General features: G+C 38.2%; 1 protein-coding gene across 7 annotated transcripts in view; it reads right to left on the bottom strand.

Annotated features, from left to right (window-relative positions):
* unc79 (unc-79 homolog, NALCN channel complex subunit) overlaps positions 1–22599 on the bottom strand; it is a 61932-nt gene that overhangs the window by 9311 nt on the left and 30022 nt on the right. For 4 of the 7 annotated variants that reach the window (XM_023352961.1, XM_023352965.1, XM_023352960.1 and 1 more), the window contains exons 19-42: positions 20858–21085; positions 19181–19322; positions 17962–18041; positions 17739–17887; positions 16549–16706; positions 13917–14098; positions 13362–13563; positions 13104–13286; positions 11461–11529; positions 9878–10215; positions 9604–9786; positions 8752–8914; positions 7690–7839; positions 5738–6958; positions 4793–4894; positions 3919–4035; positions 2723–2825; positions 2497–2637; positions 2357–2395; positions 2178–2290; positions 1914–1999; positions 1461–1634; positions 687–755; positions 495–605 (exon numbers count right to left, since the gene is read on the bottom strand). In XM_023352961.1, the coding sequence (XP_023208729.1) occupies positions 495–605; positions 687–755; positions 1461–1634; positions 1914–1999; positions 2178–2290; positions 2357–2395; positions 2497–2637; positions 2723–2825; positions 3919–4035; positions 4793–4894; positions 5738–6958; positions 7690–7839; positions 8752–8914; positions 9604–9786; positions 9878–10215; positions 11461–11529; positions 13104–13286; positions 13362–13563; positions 13917–14098; positions 16549–16706; positions 17739–17887; positions 17962–18041; positions 19181–19322; positions 20858–21085 (4503 nt within the window). The remainder of the gene's footprint in view (positions 1–494; positions 606–686; positions 756–1460; positions 1635–1913; positions 2000–2177; positions 2291–2356; positions 2396–2496; positions 2638–2722; positions 2826–3918; positions 4036–4792; positions 4895–5737; positions 6959–7689; positions 7840–8751; positions 8915–9603; positions 9787–9877; positions 10216–11460; positions 11530–13103; positions 13287–13361; positions 13564–13916; positions 14099–16548; positions 16707–17738; positions 17888–17961; positions 18042–19180; positions 19323–20857; positions 21086–22599) is intronic. The other 3 variants (XM_023352962.1, XM_023352963.1, XM_023352964.1) reach the window with 3 other exon arrangements.

The raw sequence follows: 22599 nt of genomic DNA, 5'->3' as shown, positions 1-22599 counted from the left end.
TGATTATTTACTTCATCATCTTTGACATGAGGCCACATTTCTAGCTGAGTGGAGAGCCGGGGAAGCAGGAGAGTCACCTAAAAGTGATGAGCGAGAAGCCAGCAGATTGCAGCAAACCGGTTTAACTCCTAACCCCCCGGGCCAAACCGGATTCATTTACCCACTTTTTAATTGGCCCTCTGATTCACTTTTTCCATAGTGAAATTCAAGCACTTTTCAAGCATTGTCAAGGTAAGTATTCAAACTCTTACACCACTCTGGTGTAAAAAGGAGCAGCGGGTATTTTAAGAGGGGACAATGGCCCTTCCTGGCCCCCAGTAGGGGTGTCACTGCTAACAACACAATCCTCCAAGTTAGCATAATATCAAAAAATAGCATTAAAATGTAAAACATTTCTTTAGAAAGATGAATAAAAATGAAAGGCTGCAGCATTGAATTTTTCAAACTATTTGTTTTTCTCTGTGTGGACATGAAGAGGTTTCTGACAACAGCACCTTGTTGAAGGCTTTATAGCAAAGTCCACACAGTTCGACGAGGTAGGAGAGGCTGAACGATCCGTACTGGATGACGAAGCTCAGCAGCTTAGAGAAAGGCTCCAGCAAGCTCTGCAACATTTCAACACGTTTCACCTTTAAAAGATAAATTTCACATCTAGTTACATTTCAAAGGTTTTGCTTTGAACTTACCCGAGTTGCGTTTGTAGTTGGGATCTTTAGAAGACAAATAATAATCCTTAAACTGGAATCCATTGGGCACTGTGGAGAGACACGTTGCAACGTATTTGACTAACGATTATTTTATTCTGTCAAGCAATCGATTATTCTGAAAATTAATCGGATAAAATTGCACGTTTTACAGATTTTTCATTCAACCACTGCAATATTAAAAACACCTAAAAAGGTATAAAGTAAAGAAACAATTCCATTTATCTTTTAAATAAGAAAATAAACATTTTATTGTCTAAAATCCAATAATATATCATTCCTTTAGTGAATTTGAACTGGATGAAGCAAAAGCTGCGCCGTTTGAGGAGTTTTGAGTAAAACATATTGACAGACAAATGCAAAATGTGTATATTTTTTACAGTTTTGACTTAATTACTGCTCTGAGAGTGTTGTTTTTATCAGCAATTGGCCTTTTCTCCAGTTAACTATTAATTGATTGCTAAATTAGTTGACGATTAATCCAATTAATCATTTCAGCCTCATATTTAACCACCATAGGTTGTTATTATGCTTTAAAAAACGGCGCTCAAACCCAAACATCTGGTCCTGTTCCTGGATGTTGCGTGCTGACTAATTTGACATCCAAGGTTAAAAGCATCAGAGTCAAATCAATTACAATTTTAAGACTCTAATGTTGAACCAGACAAGGACACCGCTAGATGCTTTTTCCTTCAGCTGTAATCACATTAAAGCATATCAGCCTGTGACTGAGTGAGCGGAAGAGTTGATATCTACCTTCAGAGGAAGAACGCAGGGCAGTTTTGTGAGGAAGGTCTGGAACTGGTTGCAGATGGTCGTCCACAGGTTGCTGGGAGAGTCCATGGGGAGAGCCTCCATGAAGGTGGCAATGTTCTCCAGGCAGTGCAGCATGGTGCCCCCTGCTGGTAGACTCTTTTTGTTGTTTAAGCCCTATGATAAACACAAAGAAGGCTTATGTAATATAGTTCTTTTAACACAGAATATTTCCACTTAGGTGATCATTTAGTTCTGATTTATCAGTGTTTATGATGTAATGACGTGGTTGAAGACAGCTCAAGGAGTTATCTTTTTATATTATTTAACAATAATACCAATAAACATTAACATGTTTATTGAAATGTTTAGACAGTTTCTTGTTGTAAAAAGACTTCTGCGGCCAGAGCCAAGAAAAGCTTATTGTTTGACAAGCGCTCCCCCTGCTGGTTGTACCTCAAGTAGCATGTTGAGAGCAGCAACAGAGCTCAGCTCATTGAAGTCTATCAAAGACAACGCAAGTGTTCGCAGGAAACTCCCATCTGTGAAGATATTAAGAAAGAAATGATTTTATTCCCTGTAGGATTTTTGAAATCAATTGCTGGTGGATATACTGTATATTTTTTTATTGATCTGGTGGAGATATTTGTTTGTTTTTTTAAACCCAGCTAGGTGTGTACGAGGCTTCAGACTGAGTTTGGGTAAAAAGTAGAAGCAGACCTTTGATGTTGCTCTGGAAGAGCTGCGGTAAGATGCCATTAGGGGCCAGCTGGTGAAACATGCAGCGCAGGAACTGCTTGGCCACGCCTGCTACATTTCCAGGGATCAACATGCTGAAAAACAGAAACAAAGTATTTCTGCATGCACACCTGAACACCTGAGGCTTGAAACTGTCTTACCTCTCGGCTTGTCCGGAGAAATTACCACTCGACGCCAGCCTACAGAGGTCAAAGCATCAGATTCGGACTCAGGGAGGAATTATGCATGAGCCAGTTATGAAACCATGAAGTGGTGTGTGGATGGAGCTGCAGCGCCCTACCTGCCCACAGACTGCATGATGTCGAGAAGCATGGGAGCAGCCAAATCCGGGCTCAGGTGGATGAACATTGACAGAACTACGACTGCGAGCGCCAGAGTCTCCTCATCGTATTCCTCCAGCACGGCGGCGCAGTCCCGGCACCTTAGGCGAGGAACAACAAATATAACTTGTGATTCTGGGTATCAAACTCTGGTTTTCATCCAGGTGGAGGCGATGAATTATTCACCGGTCAGACATGGTGGTGGGCTGCTCGTCGATGAACTCCTCAGGTGCCGGAACAAACATGCTGACTGTGCTTGGCGCTGAAAGCAAGCTGGTTTTTGTGGGACCTGCCAAGGAGAAGACGTGGTTCAGTTCTTGTTTTATCATCTCAGTAGGGCTGGGCGATAAAAATAAAAAATAAAAAAAAAATCTGATTTTTTTCCCTACCAGATCTATGATTAGAAGCCATTGTTGATAGAAAAGGAAAAAAGGAGTAAATTTCTGCCAAAAAAATTCAGAACTCTTCTAGAAAAAATGTGGAAATTTGAGTCATGCAGAAAACTTCCAAAAGTAAAAAAATTCGACTTTTGAAACTCACAAATTTCCAAGTGTTTTTCTAGAACATTTCTGAGATTAATCTCGAAATTTCTCAGTTTTTTATTGCAAAATTTCACTTTTCATATTCAGAAAATTCCATGGTTTATTTAGAAACTTTCTGAGATTAAAAAGTTTCTATTATTTTTAAACACATTTTAGAATTTGAAACTCAGAAACATTTTTCTAGAACATTTCTGAGATCTATCAGAAATTTACTCTTCTTTAGTTTTTTCTGTCTACAATGGTCCTAATACGCCATCAAACAATCTGATTTCTGATGTCAATCATGTCTTCTTTGAGCTTTACAAAGTAGTACCACTCAACAAACTTGTACTGCGAGAATCTTAATAATTCTCATAATTTTTTACTATGGGAATTATTAAGATTTTTCATTATGAGAATGAAGTCAAAACACAATTTTTCCAGAATTAGAAAGCTTGAGTAGAGTAATCGCAGTCTGACGTGAGCATCTCAGATCATCTGGTTCTTTCTTCAAAATAAACATTTGTTTGCACCATCAGATGATGGTGATATTCAATAATTTGATTATATATATCTAAGCCTGACCATACTACCATTGCAGAGTTGACCTGAATTCAAAGTCAAAATAAATAGAGGCTATAGAACATGTTTGCCAAACAAGATGGCCGTTTCGGGTGAGCTGACAATGAAATCCCAAGGAGGAGTGAATTGATGAAAAAAAGAAATAAATCCAGATTTTCCAAAAGTTAAATCTTCAAAAATACAAATTAGATTAATCAAAACTGATCTGTTGCTCAGTCCTACATCTCATTTTATGTAATTTCCTGAAAACGTTTCGTTGCTACAGAGAAAAGTCCTGACCGGTCTCCCAGGTGCAGATGTTGTGCGGCGCACTGGACTGGTGCTCCAGCTGCCTCTTCATCAGCTGACTCATCGTCAGGGCGCCCAGAGAGCCTCGCTTCGCCTGCCGGTACTGAGCTGAAGGTCACACAAGACAAAAGAAATACTAACAGTCACATAACGCTTAGTTTGACTTATTTTTGTTAGTTCTACAATCTGAAATTGCATATGGCCACCTTTCTAAAGTAATGACCCAAGTAATTTTTTGCCAAATGTAAAAAAATCTTCTTTTTTTTTGGCAAATCTCTCTTGACATTATTGGGCCTTTATTTTAGGAAGGTGACAATATTTTAAGAGTTGTAACCAAATGTTAACACATATCGTATAGAAAGAAACAACCCTGTTTTTCTGACTGTCTATTATTAAATCAGATTAAACTTTTCCTGTTTTAGACAATTTACGATTACCAAAATTGTTTGTATTTGCTGAATGCCAGAATAAGGGGAGAGAAAACAAGTTCATTTATAAATGTGCTGGAGTTCCGCTGGGGTTGCTAGGTAACTGGGCTGAGCTCAGCAGGGGTTGCTAGGTAACAGCAGAATATACATTGAATGTTACTTATCGGGAGGTTTTTGAAATGGCTTATTTCCAGACACCAAAAAAACATTAAATTGTTGCCAAAAAATGTCTGTGTGATTTATTTTAAGCACTTGGGCTGTTTTTTCTAAGAAGTAGTTGATACCCAGGTGGAAGTAAACTTTATGCAATAAGTCCCCATTTAAGCCAAATTTAAAGTTATTCAGAGAGAAAAAGGGTTTTATGTATTTTTAAGAATATCGGAAATGGTTTTAGAAGTTCTACAGACAGATTTTGTGGAGAAGTTTGTGATTCCTACTTGACACTGAGGAGCGATGGCTCGTTTCAGGCAGAGCAGCTTCAAGAGTTGGAGCTGAGGCCGATTCCCTGGGCTTTTCCAACGCAGACATGCCTTTGTGATCTGCAGGGAAATGGAGAGAACATATGCATTACAATATATTTGCACTTCCTCTGACTCTGCTTTATATATAATACAATATCTGAATAGAGCTTCAACAACAGAACACAAATGTAGTATAAAGTGTGTTTTATCCATCACAATAAAGGGTTTATGCTCCAAAAATAGGAAAAAAAGCATTCTAAGTCCTTAATATCATCGTAAGATTAATTATATGCACTAAATTTCTATAAATCGTCAAGGACATCTTTAGAAATGCAAATAGGTTTTGAGGAATATCTGTTAAAGCTGTCACCATGTTGTGAGAGTTTGTTATGAGAGAGATAATCTGTGAAAAGATTGATCTCCTCCACCTCCATCCTGAGCTACTATTGGTGTCTAAAGAAATACACCGCTCCCAATTAAAAACAACCGATTAGAGCCAACAGGAGGGCCTTAACGCTGTCAATCAATCTCATGCACTCGCTGTTAAATGTGGTAATGATGGAGAAACAGTATATAGTTACAGGAAAACCATTTAACTGCAGTCATCAGTGGCTATGCTAACTAGACTGAGCATTCTTGACAGGTTCTACTAGAGAAGTGATTGTCAGCGGTAAGACCCCCTCCTGGCTTTGATTGATTGTTTCTAGATAGCACTGAGAGAAAACAATGGAAAATAAACAGATACTTTGTCTCATACCTTCATCACTTAATGACAGCTCCAACAAATATGTAAAAATATATTTTTTCTAAAAGTTACATACTGCAGCAAAAACCTCAGGGATCTGTGTCAACTATTAGAGATTTGTTCCAGTGTTCCTTTCCAACAAGCTGAGCTAATGACCATTTTATTTCGAGTCTTACCCGTCTCAGTCGTCGCCTCTCCTCCCAGCTTGTCGAACGTGTTGAACGAAATGTCCAGGTATTCCCTCTGGATGGCGCTGACGGCGATCTTCCTCTGCTTCCGCTGCCGGGGAACGATCTGGATTTTGAACTCTGCTTCGTCGTTATCGTCTGCGTTGTCGGGTTTGGGCTCGCTGTCGGCTTCGTCCCTCATGTCTTCATCTTCCTCGTCATCTCCATCCTCCTCTTCGTCGTTGCTGTCTGTCTTGCTTCTCTCTGGCGAGGAAAGCGGCTCGGCTTTGTCCTCCGGGATGTCCAAGAAGACGGTCCTGCCGGAGGGACTGGAGCCAATCACAGAGGAGTCGTCTAACGAGGAGTCGGGGACATTCGGAGTCTTCCTCAGTAGATCTCTCTTCTGCTTCAAGGTCATCGGGCTTTCATAGGAAACGTTCTCCAGGCGTTCATGGATTTCTAAAGAGGCGCTTTGAGTCAAACCTTTGAGTTTCCTCTCTGAAGATGGCGGCTCTTTTCCAACCACAGCCTCTGAGTCATTTTTTTCACTGGAGCAATCCTCAAAGCTCACCTGAACCACAGGAGACAACCTCAACGTGTTGCTGCTAGCAGGGGATGCCAAGACCTTCGGACTCCCGCTGAATCTGGAGCCAATGATGGTGTTGAGGTCGAACTCTTCGTCGCTCTCCACGATCCTCAGCGGAGGCAGCGGTTCGAACACCAAGGAGTCGCTGTCGGACATGGAGAGCAGAGAGTGTTTTTCTGGAATGGAGGTGCAGTCTGACGACAGGTCGATGAGGTCTTGGTCCTCTTTCTCCTGAGCCGACCCTTCTAACGAGCCCTGGTCCAGTTTGTCCTCGAACGTTTCCATGCAGCTGAGCCGGACCTCTGGGATGACGGGTTTGGCCGTGTCCGACTGGCCACCACGGGAACCTCGGCGATCCACGGGATCAACCCGAAACGAAGAACCATCGCAGGATCCCTTACCCTGGTGCCTGCGGGACGAGGAGAGGACCGCAGTGGGCGCCTGCAAGTCGCAACGATCGATGCAGGACTTCCTGCGGTGTTCGTCCAAACTGAAAAGGATGGAGTCCGTGTTGGAAATGTCCAGAGACTTTTGCTTATGCATGGCCTGGAGGCGCTTCTTCCTGGTGCTCTCCTCCCTGACGCAGTGCAGGATGCTGTCCTGGAGCGCGCTGGCCTCACGGTACTCCGACAGCTCGATTTCACCTGACGCACAGAACAAAAATGAAGATGAGGAGAAAGGGACTCCTGAAATCACAAGCTGTGTTTCCATTAAACACAAAACTCCACAAGTTTGGAGTATGAAAATAAATTTGCTTGATGGAAACACGCAAATTTTGCTAAGATAGTTTTTCAGCCGTATCGTAAAAGACATATTTCACAGAACTGTAACAGAAACACTGTTTTCGCATCACACGGGTCACGTGATCAACAGCCAGTTTTCACTCCTGGCGAAAACCACGAAGAGGATGACAGGAAGTAGTAGGAGGATGATGTTTTGGTGTTTTTTTTTGGACATTGTCCAGCTGGCTCCACCAGAGCTCTCACAGCATCACAAAGTTCATAAAAAGTTGCGTGTCATGATAACATGTTGAATCAAGAGCTCTTCTGCAAAATGGCCGAATGCAATTTCCTCAAAATGCCGAATACGTATCTGCTCCCAAGTATAAGCGGATCATCTCTGCAACGGCTGAATAAGATGCTAACGTCTCGTCTGATGGCTAATAGATGATGAGCGCTGGCGCCATCCATCACTGCTGTTATTTTTAATGACTTATCACGTAAACAAGCTTATTTACGTGTGATTTTCATTTTATTTCTTATTTAACAGAAACACCATAGCTGCAAAATCGTGTTTTTTTTTACATTAGCAGAATATAGACAAACATTTGCAAACGCAGCTACTGATGTGGTTTATAAAGGTGAAAACTTCTTACTTCTCTTGGCGTTCAGCTCCACTGGCTGATACTTCACAGACTTGCTGCCTCCAATCCTTTTCAAACGGGCAAAAAATGTCTGGGACTCCTTGTTGGCAGCTCCAGTCGGTGTGTCATGGACGTCTGACTCATCGAAGACGCTGTCTTCCTCTGACGTAGAGAAACAATACAGGACATGGGATTTATTAAAGATGATGTATTATACTTCCTTGAACAGGTTAGGATTGGTCCATGGCGATACAAAACATGTTCATTACGTTTATGCACAAAATAGTTTTAGATAATGAAATTTTAATCCTTCATTCCATTCAGAATAAGATGTTTAAGGGCATTCTGTCACTTTAAATCCAAATAAGCTGCTGCTCGTCATGGCCTCCAACTCAACGTTTACACTCACAGTGAAAAAAGATGCCAAATAACGTGTAACTGTACAACTGTACAGATTTGAAAAGCAGAAGTGGAGCCTCTTGTACAGCCAACAAGAATGCAGCAAATGGTTTCTGGATGGTAAGTCAACAATAAAACACTTGTCTTTTCCAGCAGCCATTGTACATTGGTAAAACCAGCTGACCAAATGTGCTGGAGCTTTGCTTGGGTAGCTAGGTAACAGGCTGGATTTGGCTGTAATTGCTAAGTCAACCTCAGCCAAATATACGTATCAACAAATACAGCACAGCATCTGTCGATTGTATGGTGTATGGAAAATGGCTCATTCTCCATACACCAAAATATATTAAATTATTGCCAAAAAACGGTTGGGTGAGTTTTTTAAGCATTTCGGTTGACTTAGAAGTAATTAATACCAGATGGAAGTATAAAAAATTTACAATGTGAATTTATATTTACATAGATCTTACAGAAAATCTCAAAAAGTCATTATTTTGTTATTAAATATCCACATAAGCCTAAATATGCTAGAAAAATTCACAGGTTTCTGTGGAGTGTATTTTATGATTTTTAAAACAACCAATCAGAAAATGCTTCTCTGCTTCACGATCTTAGAATCAGTAGTTATTAACGACTGATAAAATGGCCGAGTTATTAAAGTGTTTCTTTTTTTACCCTTCTCCTTCTCGCTGTAGCGGCTTATGTTGGAGTTGTCGCTGTAGAGCGGCCCGGCGGCGGCGTGTGGACGGCAGCTGTGATACTGAGCGTTCAGGGTGTTGATGGTGATGTGCACCAGGTGAAGCACCACTTTACTGCCATCCATCTCTCGATAAGGGTACTGCAACACAATAAGTACATGCTCTGTAGTTCAGAGTCCACCCAGGTTACAGTTTTTAATTTTTCTGACTGAAGATATTTGCTGCTTCCTGACGTTTTTTATTAATTTCTTCTATTTCTACGGATTTTTGGACTATCTCGTCTCATCATCATAAATAAAACGTTGAAATCAACATGAAGAAACTAAATTAAAATATATTGTATTACTTGTTATTTTGTGCCAATAACAGCACAACCAGTAATTTTGTAAACTGCCTAACTGGTCTCGTTTTAGAGGTTGTAATTTTTCTTAAATATTCATTTGGAGATTTTGCCCCTGCAATAACTGTTTAATTTATTTTTATTTAAATGTGAAGGGTGCTGAATAAATATGGTTGAAACCAGAAATTACCAAACACTATAAAAGAGGCAATATTTTTTCCTCACTTTGACTGTAACTCAAACTTACCAAATTACCAAAAACTACTGTGAGAAACTTGTGATCTTTTTTTAAAAAGTTTAAACCTCAGTTATAAAAAAAGTACTACTTTAAAATACCAAGAATTATTCATGCAACTTTTTTGCTGAATTGCGATTTAAAAAATGGGTTGAAAATACTGAATTGTAATATAGATTTACCGAGATACTTCAGTTTGAGAAACCATGACTGTAAATGACTTCTGTGCTGTATTTTTTTTCTTATAAAAATACCTTGTAGAGGATAACAAGCAGAGCTTTGAGCCACATCTGCCGAATATGTGGCTTTAAAGCCCACAAAGAGCATCGGGGCGGCTGCTGAAAATAGTGTCTGAGCTGAGGACAAGCGCAGTACTTCAACACCTGGACCACCAGGGGGAGCAGCTGCTTTCCCAAACCGATATTATAATCCATCACCTGAAGGAAACCACAGTCAGAATCACATTGTTTACAATTCAAACACAATGAAGTGATGCAAAAGTGGAAAATTAAATCAGATTTCAGTCACTTGTGCAATCCCAGCAATGAAGGCGTTGAAGCAGGTGGAGGTTCGCATCTTCTGAGGTGCAATCATGAAGCAGCCTTCCTGTTGATCATAACCCAGCAGCACGTACAGGTGCCTCTTCACGGTGTTGAACGCCTTGGCGCTGCTGATGTCAGCGTCGGCGCTGCTCTGGTCTTTGGCCATGAATTTCATGAGTACCATGATGAGCTGGTGAACCGTCTGGTGGTCGATGCCGGCGTCTTCGGGCAGCAGGTCTCTGATTATGGTGTCGTCCTCAGGAGAAGGAGTCTGGCCTGTAAGAGGTGCTGAAGCGTCAGGGTTAAAGTGCAGGAGGAAGCGTGCTACAGGGAGGAGGAGAGGACAGGGAGCAGCAGCGGGGTGGGTAGGGGCGTAACAGCACAGAGATGGGGGAGTCAACTCAACCAGTTCAGGGATAATGGAGACACAATCATGGAGCATAAACACAGTTTATGGGGTATGTAAATGGGAAAGAAAAACAAATGAGCAGCAATCTGTTCGCAAAGGAGCACATCTTAATTATTTTCGTTTTAAATGTTAAAACTCAACGAATTTAGAATAGAATAGATCCAAAGGGAAAATTGCTTATTCGCTGACAAGCCACTCCATCTAAGGTGTTAAATATAAATAATACAAATTACAGATAAAGTCGATCAAATATGTATAACTAGAATGATGAAAGTAATTCAGTATGACTGAATATAAATAAATAAATAATAAAGAAATAAATAAGCATGCACATGCAAGTGGTCATCTTCTTAAACAGGAGTTTTTTTCTTGTGTCAAGAAGGCAGACACTTTCCATAAGATTTTCATAATATTCAGAATTTTTTAAAATAACATTATTTTTGTCAGCTGTATTAAATACTGACTGAATAACAGAAAATTGTAGGTTTCTCATTGTGCTAACCTTAAGCTACATTTATAAAATAAAACAAAACAATCACCACTATTTTTCTATGGCTGAATAGAAAAATAGATAACAGATTTGAAACACATAATTCTCAATGAACGGAGAGACGTTCATACAGAAGTATGAAGAAATGCTAAAACCTTGCTTCAAGTGCTTTAACGCCCGACAGCCCTGAAAGTCATCTGTGCTTCTAGGCGCCATGTTTTTTTCCCATTGTGTTACAAATTTTCTGCGTCCCCCCCCCCCCCCCCCCCCCCCCCCCCCGCGTTTTTCATTGATTTTTAATTGATAAGTTGTCGCGTAAGAAGCATTTCGAGTGTTTATATTTCAAAACAGAACCGCATAAAGTGCATTTTGAATCCCAAACCGGACTGTTTCAACCGTTGCTCTTCACCCCGACGCCATCTTTGTTTTTGCATCAACGGCTCCTTTCAAGAATGACCAGCGTCGCCCTCTGCTGGATGGCGGCCAAACTACAACACTAATAGATCTAATTTTTAACTATTAACCGACAATTAATCATAAGTTATTTAATTGTTGCATCCCTAAGCTCAATTGCTCTGATTTTCACTTTTAAATGTTAGACTGAATGACTTGGTTTCTCCCAAATATGGTACAATATATAAGTATGTTTCAGATCTGGGTTGTAGTTTACCTGGCAGGACTTTCTCTATCATATCTCCAAGTGCTGGTGCAGATTGCTCTTGCCTGGTAAGTCTTAGTGCTAAAAACCACAGATGAAGAACAAAATTTAGGAAAATGTACAGGAGGCGATGGAACTGGACACATGATCTTTGAACATGTGATAATAAAAACATAATGAAAACGTATGATTAAAGACAAAAACCATGACATTTCCATACAAGTCAGACTGTTTGCAAATGAATGGCATTGAAGGAAATTCATCCTTATTTTACCACAAAGAGCAGCACTAACTTGGTAAAAAAAAAAAGTTCAAACTTAAAAAATGTGCTTGGACTTTGTGGAAATAAATAGTGAGTTTTGTAACAGAAGTAACTCAAAAGAGATATTTATCAGATGTCAAATGGACAGGATCAAAACAGAAATCAGCATCAAAGACAAAAAATTTAAATATTAAATTTTTTATTATTCTAAATAAATGAGAAAAATCTCCAGAAAATGTTTGAATGTCCATGAAAAAAAAAAATTGTTATAAAAGACTTTAAAATTTTTTATTTATTTGTTCACTCCCCCTTGGTAAAAAAAATAATAATAAAAAGCTTTCCACCTTTTATTGAAACTGTAAGCTTACACTAAAACATTTAATCACTGTTATAAAAATTGCTTTAAAGGAAATTATCAGTGGGAAACTTGATGCAGTCAAAACAAATGTAGAGTAACTAAGGTTTTCTTATAGGTATGTTTTCAGAGTTTAAAGGATTTATTTCCAAGACCTACCAGGCTAGAGGAGAAGAGTAAGGGAGGGAAAATGTCCAACGCTCTCAATGGAAACTGGAGCCGCCTCTGGGGAAGTCACCAGTTCTCCATAAAAACCATTAAAAACCATTAGATGCTATCCAGTCGCCACATGTTTGCACGCCAGGAAAGAGCCTTTCAGTCCCACTCTCATGGAATGTAAATATTAAGTTTTCTTTACTCTACTGGGACTTTTCACTTGAACTGTGTGCTTTGCTCAGATCTCACAATGTTAGTATTGATTCAATACTGATGCCAACTTAGTGTCAATATTATCAATAGTTTGGATAAACTTTATTGGCTATATGACCTCATCCCAGAACATTGCAGCTGCAGCTAATGATTATTTTAGTAATCTTTAGTTGATAATGATTGCTAAAATACTTGTTATCAACTAATTGATTAATCAACTATCTGATTAATTGATTAATCAAGTAAAAAAAACTGCTTGGGTAACTTTTAAAAATATATACTTTTATGAGAAGTTTTACTACATTCTACATTTACTTGTACTTGAGTAAAATTTCACCTACTGTGAGTAACTTCACAGAATAAAAAAAAATGCTTGAAATACAGGCACACGTCAATTAAATTCAAGTAAGACTAAATTTTACTCTAGTAAGAGTAGCAATACTTCATAATAAAACTACTCAAGTAAAAGTAAAATGTAGTAAAAATACTCCTAAAAGTAATTTTTTTCCCAAAAACTTACTCAAATAAATGTAACTGAGTAAATGTTTCTAGCTACTCAGCTCTGCTTGTAAGAGTCTTGTGTCTTTAAAGGTCTTTGGTGACAGAGTCTGACTGCTGGTTTCAGCGCAGTGAGGTCAAAGGTCAGATGTATCGTCTTGTTCTACTCACGAAGTCGGTTGCTCAGCGACTCTGGGAGGGAAAAGGTGCGTTTCGATTCCTCCTGGCCTCCCTTCACGCTGTCACGTAGTGAGCGCACGCTCTTCTGCTGGTTCCTGGCGAAACGCGCCCGCCGTATCTTCCACATCGCCGCGTCGCTCAGGTTCGCCACATTGGTTCGCACAGCTGTGATCGCTGAGAAAAAGAAAAGAGAAACCTTAATCTGTAAAGACGATCGGCTGTAATTCATCAAGCGTGACGACTACGTACTGGTGGGGAAGGGAAACTCCTTGTTGCAATCCAGGTGCAGCTGAGCCTCCAGCGACAGCGTCTCAAAGCGGTTGACGAAAAACTCCCAGCTCAGAGCAGGAATGTCTTTCTTCAGGAAGTGCAGCAGGAGAAGTTTGCTGAGAATGATGGGCCGATCCCTGACAACGGTGTCAAACTGGAAGTCCAGACACAGACACAAACCCTGCAGAGCCAACAGGTTCACAAACACAACAGAAAAATCATCTTACTCAATATTGATCAAGACGTCCACACACTAATATCAGTTTTGAGTACTCTGTCCACCTCTTCCTTTAAGCAATTTGACAAAGACAAAATTAGTTCATGTAGACCAAAAGGTGAACACTCACAAAAAATAGACACTTCTAGTCTTTATAAGCTTTGAAACAGCATATAAATTTACACAAATAGTTCCTCAGAAAGAAATAAAAACTTCGGACATTACTCGTGACAAACATTTGATTTGCAGAACTACAAAAAAGAAAAAAGTGACCCCAATGTTTCCTACATATCAGTTATTTTCTGCTATCGGCTGACCTGCAGCGCCGGCCTCTTGATGGTGTCCAGCAGCAGTCTGGCCCTGGTGGCCACCGAAGGGTTGACGTCCTCCACCGAGGCCAGGAAGCAGCAGAAAGCATGGGCTAAGGAGTACTTCAGCAGGTGGTTTTTGGTCACAGCGCTGATGTCCAGAAAACGACACAGCACCGCCACCTTCTCGACTAGAGAGAAAGAAAAATTATCAGGAACAAACTGTGAATAAGAGGAAAGAAGCTACTACATGCTAGGGACACAAACAAATTAATAGTCAGTCGATTAATGCCTTATTAGATTAAAATTTATTCCAACTGATTAACTAAAACATCCGCTTTAAAGTCCTTTTAGTGTTATAGTTCGGCCGCCATCCAGCAGAGGGCGCAACTGGTCATCCTTAAACGGAGCCGTTGACGCAGAAACAAACAAAGATGGCGGCGGAGCCAGAAGAGTAACGGTCCAAATTTTTAAATTAAGTCCGGTGTGGGATGCAACATGCATTTTATGCGGTTCTGTTTTGAAATATAAACACTCGACAAGCTGCTAATGTTTCATTTTGATAGCGCTGATTTAGCTGTGTTGAATTAAACGTTTGATTTTGAGGGTTTTGTGAGTTAGAGCACTTCATGGAGCAAAGTTTTAACATTCCTTCAAGAGCAACCACAGACATGAACGTCTCTCTGTTAACTGTTTTTCATATTTTATAATTTCCATCTTTTATTTTTCTATTCAGCAACCTAAGAGGGGCCTCTACTGTTACATTTTATAAATATGTCTAAGTTTACTAATGTTAGTAAACGAAATGTTTTTATTTAGTCAATACTTCGTATTGCTACCACAAAATAATGTAAAAATTTATATACATATATATATGTATTTTAAATTCAGGATATTATAAAAAAAATGCCCTTCATGTTCTGGAAAGAGTTACAAGTCAGTTTTGTTTTTTTTTAACATGGCCGCTTATTAATTAATTGTAGTCAATCTATAAAATCAATCAATTTTAGATTAATTCATTAATCGATAACTTGCATCTCTACAACATGCCCAGCAGCATTTCATTTAATACAGATGATTTATGGTGTTTTAGTCAATGTATTTTTATTTTATACATATAATTTTAAAGTGACCAGTAGAATCAAGAAACCATTTGAATAGCACCTGCTACACAACATGAAATAGACTTAAAGATCTCCAAAATCCACACATAACGCTTCAATCTAAAAAAAAAAACAAAAAACCCTCAAGACTTTCAGAGAAACAAAGTCATTCTCATCAATCGTTTCTCTGTTGTTCTCAAAACAGCAGAGAAACCATGGAGAATTTTTCTTTGAGCAGCCAGTCAATCACAAATACTCCTTGTATTTAATTTCACGTATTTCAAAAAATACATTTTTTAAAGGCAAATGTTGTAATTCCCACATAAGTGCAATCATTGAATGTTATACCCTGGAGGTAGTTGTCTCCTCACTTTGAGAATCACTGCTTTAGAAACATTTGAAAATCTGATGTTGACCACCAGGTGTCAGTATGGGAGAACAATTGAGTTTAGGCAGCGGTCTGAAAGCCTGTTGGTGCCATTTATGACTGAAATATATTGGAAAATAATGCCAAGATGTGTACATTTATAATTCTGACACAAACTTTAGATAAATACATAGTTTCTGCATAGAAAGTCTTATTTAATAAATTCCGAAACTCTTCTTTTTCTGAAGCGTTGCTGAATCTGTGTTATTTCTACTTATTGCCAATAAACCCAGATATCTACTGTCACCATATCATTTGCCTAGTGCTTTGTGTCAACATTGTAAAGCGGCTCTCCATCTGCAATAAGGCAGGATAACCATTATTATTTACTAACCTAATAGGACTGACACGAGTAAACGGCTTAATCACGATTAATCGTTTATTGAAATTATCCTCAACTAATTTACTAATCGATTAATCATTAACTGGAGTATTGAGACAAAAAAGGGAAATTTGGTGAAAGAACAAAACAGTCAAAGTAGTAATTATCCAAAAACTACAAAAAATATAACAATTTTGCATTTAAGATGAAAAAAAATCTCAACTGGCAAAATTTTAGCCACAAATCTGTTTAAGCACTTTTTACTACCTATTAATCAGTTAATCCAAAAAAACAGACACAGATCATCCCTACACTTTATTTACAGCCCTACTTTATTTATGTTAAGTGAAGTAAAAGGGGTTGAATTTTCACATGTTCATGTTAAAAGTATGTTTTTTAGCTTCTTTGCTACAAATAGTCAAGCATTCACTAAAAGTAATGGTATATTATTGCATTTTAGGTAATAAAATATTTTATTCTTATTTAAAAAAAAATAAAAATAATACTAATATTGGAAATACATTTTAAAAATTAATATACAAAATGCTTAAATGGTGAAATGAAAAATCAGCCGAATATGCCAGTAATCAATTAATCATCAGAATAATTGTAAGTTTCAGCTCTAAATCCTAAAACGTCTCATTTGGCAAAACATAAAAACACTAGTTTACTAATTCCCTGTACTGCTTGGGAAAATATTTAATAATATACAGTATACAGTATATACGTATATATATATTTATATTAATGTCAGTAAAGATTAGGATACTAACAATCAAGCTCTCTCACCAGCTTCAAAGCGTATTTTCCAGTCTTTGCTGTTGAAGTTTGTGTTGATGAGCTTCCAGAAGATGTCGGCTCCGTGGGACAGTGAGAGCGCGTGGAGGAGTTGCGGCACGGCCAGCGAGGCCAGCTGGCAGAACTCGGACTTCAGCATCGACCACAGGCTGAAACACAGAACGCACCAGGAGTCACAGAGCGACCCGAAACTAACCAGACCAACCGGGGTGCAGGCCTGTCACCATAACAGATTTTGCTGGATGATAAATTGTCTCAGCACTTATTGCGATAAATGATAATATTGTTGTTTTGAGACCATTTTCTAGCAATATAGTAGCAATAATGGCATAATAATGCAAGAACTCATTCTCAAGGATCCATAAAATTTTAATTCTAGTGAAAACTTAAACAATGCAACCAGAAGACATTTGAAATATCCAAAATGAATAACAACGGAAACAACAAATAAAATTAATTATGAAGTTGGTGTAAAAAAAATTATCTTTCAAAAAAAAAGGAATAGTTGAGACTGAAGACTTTTGTCATTCAGGTTTTGGTAAAAAGAGAGAGAAAAGAGAAAAAAAATTATTGAGTTTCTTTTAATTTTTTATGCAATTAATTGATTTATTGTTACAGGCCTAGAGGGGCGTCCAAAGTACGGCCCGGGGGCCATTCGTGGCACTAAAAACAAATTTCACATTTGAAGAAAAACCTAAACTTGGTTTGGTGGTTAAAATCTTAAAATGGAAAAAGCAACGTGCAAAAAAAAAGTATTTATCCGGGGTTTTACTTTTAATTTAATTTATTAGTAATAAGGACCAAAAACATCCAGTAGCTTTTATTAAAATGCAGACCTGGGGATGCACACTGGAAAATAAAACAGGAGTGAGCCATGAACTGTTCTTGTCGCTAAAATGAGACAAAAAATCCAGAAAAAGATGAAAGATTTATGGTTTGCTGTTTTGCTTTGTTTTAATCTGGCAAACCTGCAAGACTTTTTTGTTTTAAGCCTACAAAGAACTACAGATATTTGACTGCTTTGCTCATTTCATCAAAATATTGTGTTTATTTAGCGAGTAAAAATACCAAAATAAAATAGTTAGAAGTCCTAAAAATGTTGTGGCGCCTGGAGAAGATAAAACTTGACATTTTTGGCCCGTATGCCAAAAGGTTTGGACACCCCAGCGTCCTTTCTCCACCTGGGGATGAGCTTCTTCTCCTGGATGTAGGCCAGGAACTGCGGGTGATCCTTGCAGGCCAGGTACAGACACTCTCCATGCAGGCACAGGATCTTCAGGCAGTTCAGCATGTTAAATAAGATGTCAGGCTCCTCAAACTTGGACATTTCCTGACAACACAGCAACAATCCATGACTAACAATCAAAATGCATAAACCAGCATGTACTGGTTCAGAGTAGCTACCTGCAGGATGGTGTATATCAGCTTTAAGGACACAGGAAGCTGCTGGTAGGAGAACTTCTTGTCAGAGTTGTTCTTCATGGCTGGAAGGAAAAAAACGATTTAACACAATTCAACTAAATAATAAACAAATTTCCTGTAAACGAGGCTCTGGTGATGAAGTTGGACATCGCAAAACAATAAACGTATGCAAAAATGTAAAATGGTAAACTAAGCAGAAGAGCAGTGAATCTCAATATGTAAAAAAATATACAGTTTTCAGTTGTTTTTCTTTCATCTATTCAAATGTACATGGCCATATAGGTGCTGGAATTCTGCTAGGGGTTGCTAGGTGACAGACTGGGCTTTGTTGAGGTTGCTAGGTAACGGCACAGCTCCTGTGGAATATGACTCAGTAACTGGGAGGTTTTTGAAACGGCTCATTTTCCAGACACCAAAAAACATGAACTTCCTGCTTAAAACAGCTGGATGTTTTTTAGAAGCAGTTGAGACCCAAATAGAAGAAGAAGATGTGCAAAATGTGGGCTTTGCATTTTAGATCTAGTTTAACAAAGTTTTTGCATTAATCCTAATTTTATAGAAGCTAGAATCACAATTATTGAGCTGATTTTACTCAGAAGAAAATCCTTGCAGCGTCCTGCCAAAAAATTACAAACTGTATGCTGACACAATCATGTTTTGTATCCACAATGACTTACTGATCTGTTTTTGTAAATAAAAATTTTATTATTTTAATGATTTCAACAAAATTATATATTTTTTTGTTTATTACATTTGACTTTTTACTGTAAAATGTAGATCAAATTTTAAAAAGGCCACAAAATGTGTGCTTTTTGGATCATTGATGTTGTCTTTGAGTTATTTTGGTGGCAAAACTAACCACCTTAAAATGAGCTTTTCTCCAACCTTAAAAATAGATATGAAGACTTTATCAGGTCGATATGTATCAGTGACTTTGTTTCTCACCTGTTTTTGAATTTCTTTAAATGGGGATAAAATGTTTTATGAGATCTTTTACTTCATCTTGTTCAAACCGTAATTAATCCTGAGTAAGGATGGAGAAACTGAACCAAACAAATTTATTTTATCACGGCCCGTGAATTAAGTGGGTGACAAGTTTTAATCTTTTTTCCATCTATAAACTGCATCTAAGTGTGACAAATAAAGGCATCAGTTGTTTCTGTTTCTGTTTCAAGTCAGCCACAGTGAGACTGATCCAGACCTGGGTTCTCAGGAGAATGGTTGTTGGGGTTGTCGTTGTTCGGCTCACTTGGGTTTTCTCCTTCCTCACTTCCATTTTCCGTCCCAAGAGAGAAGTCTGGTTGACACGGGATCAATGTGTCCTCCAAACAGTCCGTTGACTCCTAAAGAGACAGAAAATGTGTCATTGTTAATCTCCTGCGTGATGAATCACGTCTTGACGCTTATATTCATAGTGTAGCTGAACTTCACTTTCCCAACTCTTTTTCAGGAAAATGTCACTAAATGAAGAAGCTGAAAGACGGTTTGAATAATGAGTCAAATGTGGGGTTCATTCCTGGTATTTGTGTTGGTATTTTAAAGAACAAAATAAAAATTATTTAGATAAAAAAACTTATGAAACTTTAACAAAAACTGCAGGTGTTTCTGTGTCTGTTTAATTTTTGGAAAATCCAGAAGTTTTACTCAAGAAACAGTAGAAATACTTCATAATAAAATGACTCAAGTAAAAGTAAAACATACAATGTAGTAAAAATACTCCTAAAAATATGTTTTTTCCAAAAAAGTTGCTCAGGTAGATGTAACTAGTTACTACAAATCCATAAATTTGACTCAAATTAGAGAAGCGATACTTTATAATAAAAATACTCAAGTGAAAATTAAAAGTACAGCATAGTTACAATACTCCTAAAAGTAATTTTTTTCCCCAAAAACCTACTCAAGTTAATGTAACTAGACTACAAATCTATAATCATTTGAGTAGAGTAGCAGCTAGTTACAGTTACTTAGTTTGCTTGAGTAACTTTTTGGAAAAAATTACTTTTATAAGTAGTTTTACAACATTGTACCTTTTATTCTTATTTGAGTAAAATGTCTGGATACTGTACCTACTGTGAGTATCTACACAGAATGAAGAAAAAACAAAAAGTGCTTGAGATATAAACACACCTATGATTAAGTTCAAGTAAGAATAAATTTTTACTTCATTATAAAAGTACTCAAGTAAAAGTACAAAGTACAGAGTAGTAAAGATACTCAAATATTTACTCAAGTAAAAGTAACTAGTTACTACACAACTCTGGAGTCATTTGATCAGAGTTGGGTAGTAACTAGTTACTTGTACCTGAGGACCGTTTTGGAAAAAAATTACTTTTATGAGTGTTTACGACTTTTACTTTTACTTGAGTAGTATTTTATAAAGTATTGCTACTCTTACTTGAGTAAAATATCTGGATTCTCTACCTACAGTGAGTAACTTCACAGACTAAAAAAAAACAACTGTATGAGATATAGACTTATTTAGCATTTAAGTTAAATCAAGACTTCTTGTTTGTGCCCAAATTTTACTCAAGTAAGAGCAGCGATACTTCATAATACTCAAGTAAAGGTAAAAAGTAAAAATACTCCTAAAAGTAAATTATTTCCAAAAAGTTACTCAAGTTGCTTCGCAAATGACTCTAGAGTTGGGTAGTAACTAGTTACATTTACTTGACTAACCTTTTGAAAACAATGCACTTTTAGGAGCAATTTTACTACGTTGTACTTTATACTTTTACCCGAGTAGTCCTATTATGAAGTATCACCACTCAAATGTAACTACTTACTACCCGACACCGAGGTAGATGGAGGTATTTGATGGTTGAGACAAGGAGTCTGCAGGGCTTAAACATAAAGCAAGGTTAATTTATGCGCGTCTCACCACCAGGCGGATCTCCTCCCGGGGGGTCAGCCTCTCCAGAAGCTCACAGCCCAGCTGGTAGCACAGGATGCTGGATTGGCACAGGCTACACTCAAGGGCCTTCTCATCCTTCTGGCAGGTGTGGGATCCGCCCCAGGGGGCCTGGAAGACGTTGTTGATGATGCCGACAATATCCTTCCCCAGGCTGCTGTCTAGACCCAGCATCACACCGTCGTCCTGCAGCTCCATCTGCGCCGGCATGGGGGAAACAGACACGTAACGGGGCAGAAAGTGGAGTGCGACACAAATTTAAAGATCCCACCTGTGGGCCGCGCTGGAACTGAAATGTGTGTGTGTAGATTTAAGCTACTGCGTTCAGCTGAAACCGGATAATTACTTTTTTTTTCTGTCTCTATTTTCCTAATTTAGGCCTGTCATAATAACAGCAAATTGTCCCAGAAGATATTGCCATAAACGATAATATTGTTGTTTGACACCATTTTGAAATAATATAATTGTGATGGTATAATAATGCAGGAACACATTCTCAAATGTGACCTATAAATGCTAATTAACATTTAACACTGGAACTGGAAGACATTTTAAATATCCAAAATAAATAAACAAAACAACAGAAACAACAAATAAAATGAATTATGAAGTCTCCAAAGCAACAAATTGAAGACCAATTTTGATAGAAAGAAGGATGATAAATCATGCAAATGGAAATTATTGAGCTGGTTTTCATTTATCAGGCAATAAATTTATTTATTGATTACTGCAACAGGCCTACTATCATTTCTATTTGTTGAAAGCCACACCATTATATGAGAGACTTTGATTTATTATGATTGTGATTTATTTTTACACTCTTCAAAATTCAGAGGCTCACGCACATTTCTTTAGAATTTGGCAGAATTAATTTTGAACTGTATGACACGTTTCATCAAAACACTGACTTTCATTGACCTAAAGCCACTTTGAGACTATTTTAGTAGTTTTAGGGTCATTTTCCATTTGAAAAACTCATATGTGCCAAAGCTTTAACTTTCCACTGCAAAAACACAAAATCTTACCAAGTATTTTGGTCTAGTTTCTAATGCAACATATGAGTACATTTGAAATGAGACAAAACTACCTTACAATTATCTCTTTAGCAAAATGAGCTTGTTTTAAGTAAACAATTTCTTAATTAAATAATATTAATTCCACTGGCAGATTATCAAGAAACCCATTGTAACATGATCAAAACTCTTTAAAATGAGATCATTTCTTGTTATAATAGATATAAAACCACAACCCATTCTCACTCCCTACTCGTCATATATTGACGTTGTGCAAGTCCCTCAGCGTCACATGTTGACACGTCGGGTACCCCCTACCCGTCAATAATTGATGCGAGGGGTGAAGCGTAAGCCTAACCATAACTTTTCCCCCAACCCTAACCAGATTGTCGTTTTTTGATGCTTAGGGAGCGCCCTTCTCGTGAATTATTGGCGCAAAGTGGTTTCCTGACGCATCAACATGTGACGCTGAGGGAACCTTCCAAAATCGTCAAAATCGTCGCGTCATATATTGACGCGAAGGGAATACCCTTCGCGTCAATATATGACGCATGGTCAGAACTCGTCCCGACTCGTCAATATATGACGAGTCGGGAGTGAAAATGTGTTGAAAACCAGCTGGCCAAATGTCCTGGAGTTCTGCTTGGGTTGCTAGGTAACGGGGCCAGACTTGGCTGGGGTTGCTAGGTAACGGCGCAG

Source organism: Xiphophorus maculatus, chromosome 19, assembly GCF_002775205.1.
Source record: "Xiphophorus maculatus strain JP 163 A chromosome 19, X_maculatus-5.0-male, whole genome shotgun sequence".
Taxonomy (NCBI): Eukaryota; Metazoa; Chordata; class Actinopteri; order Cyprinodontiformes; family Poeciliidae; genus Xiphophorus; species Xiphophorus maculatus.
This window is presented reverse-complemented; position numbering and strand designations above follow the sequence as displayed.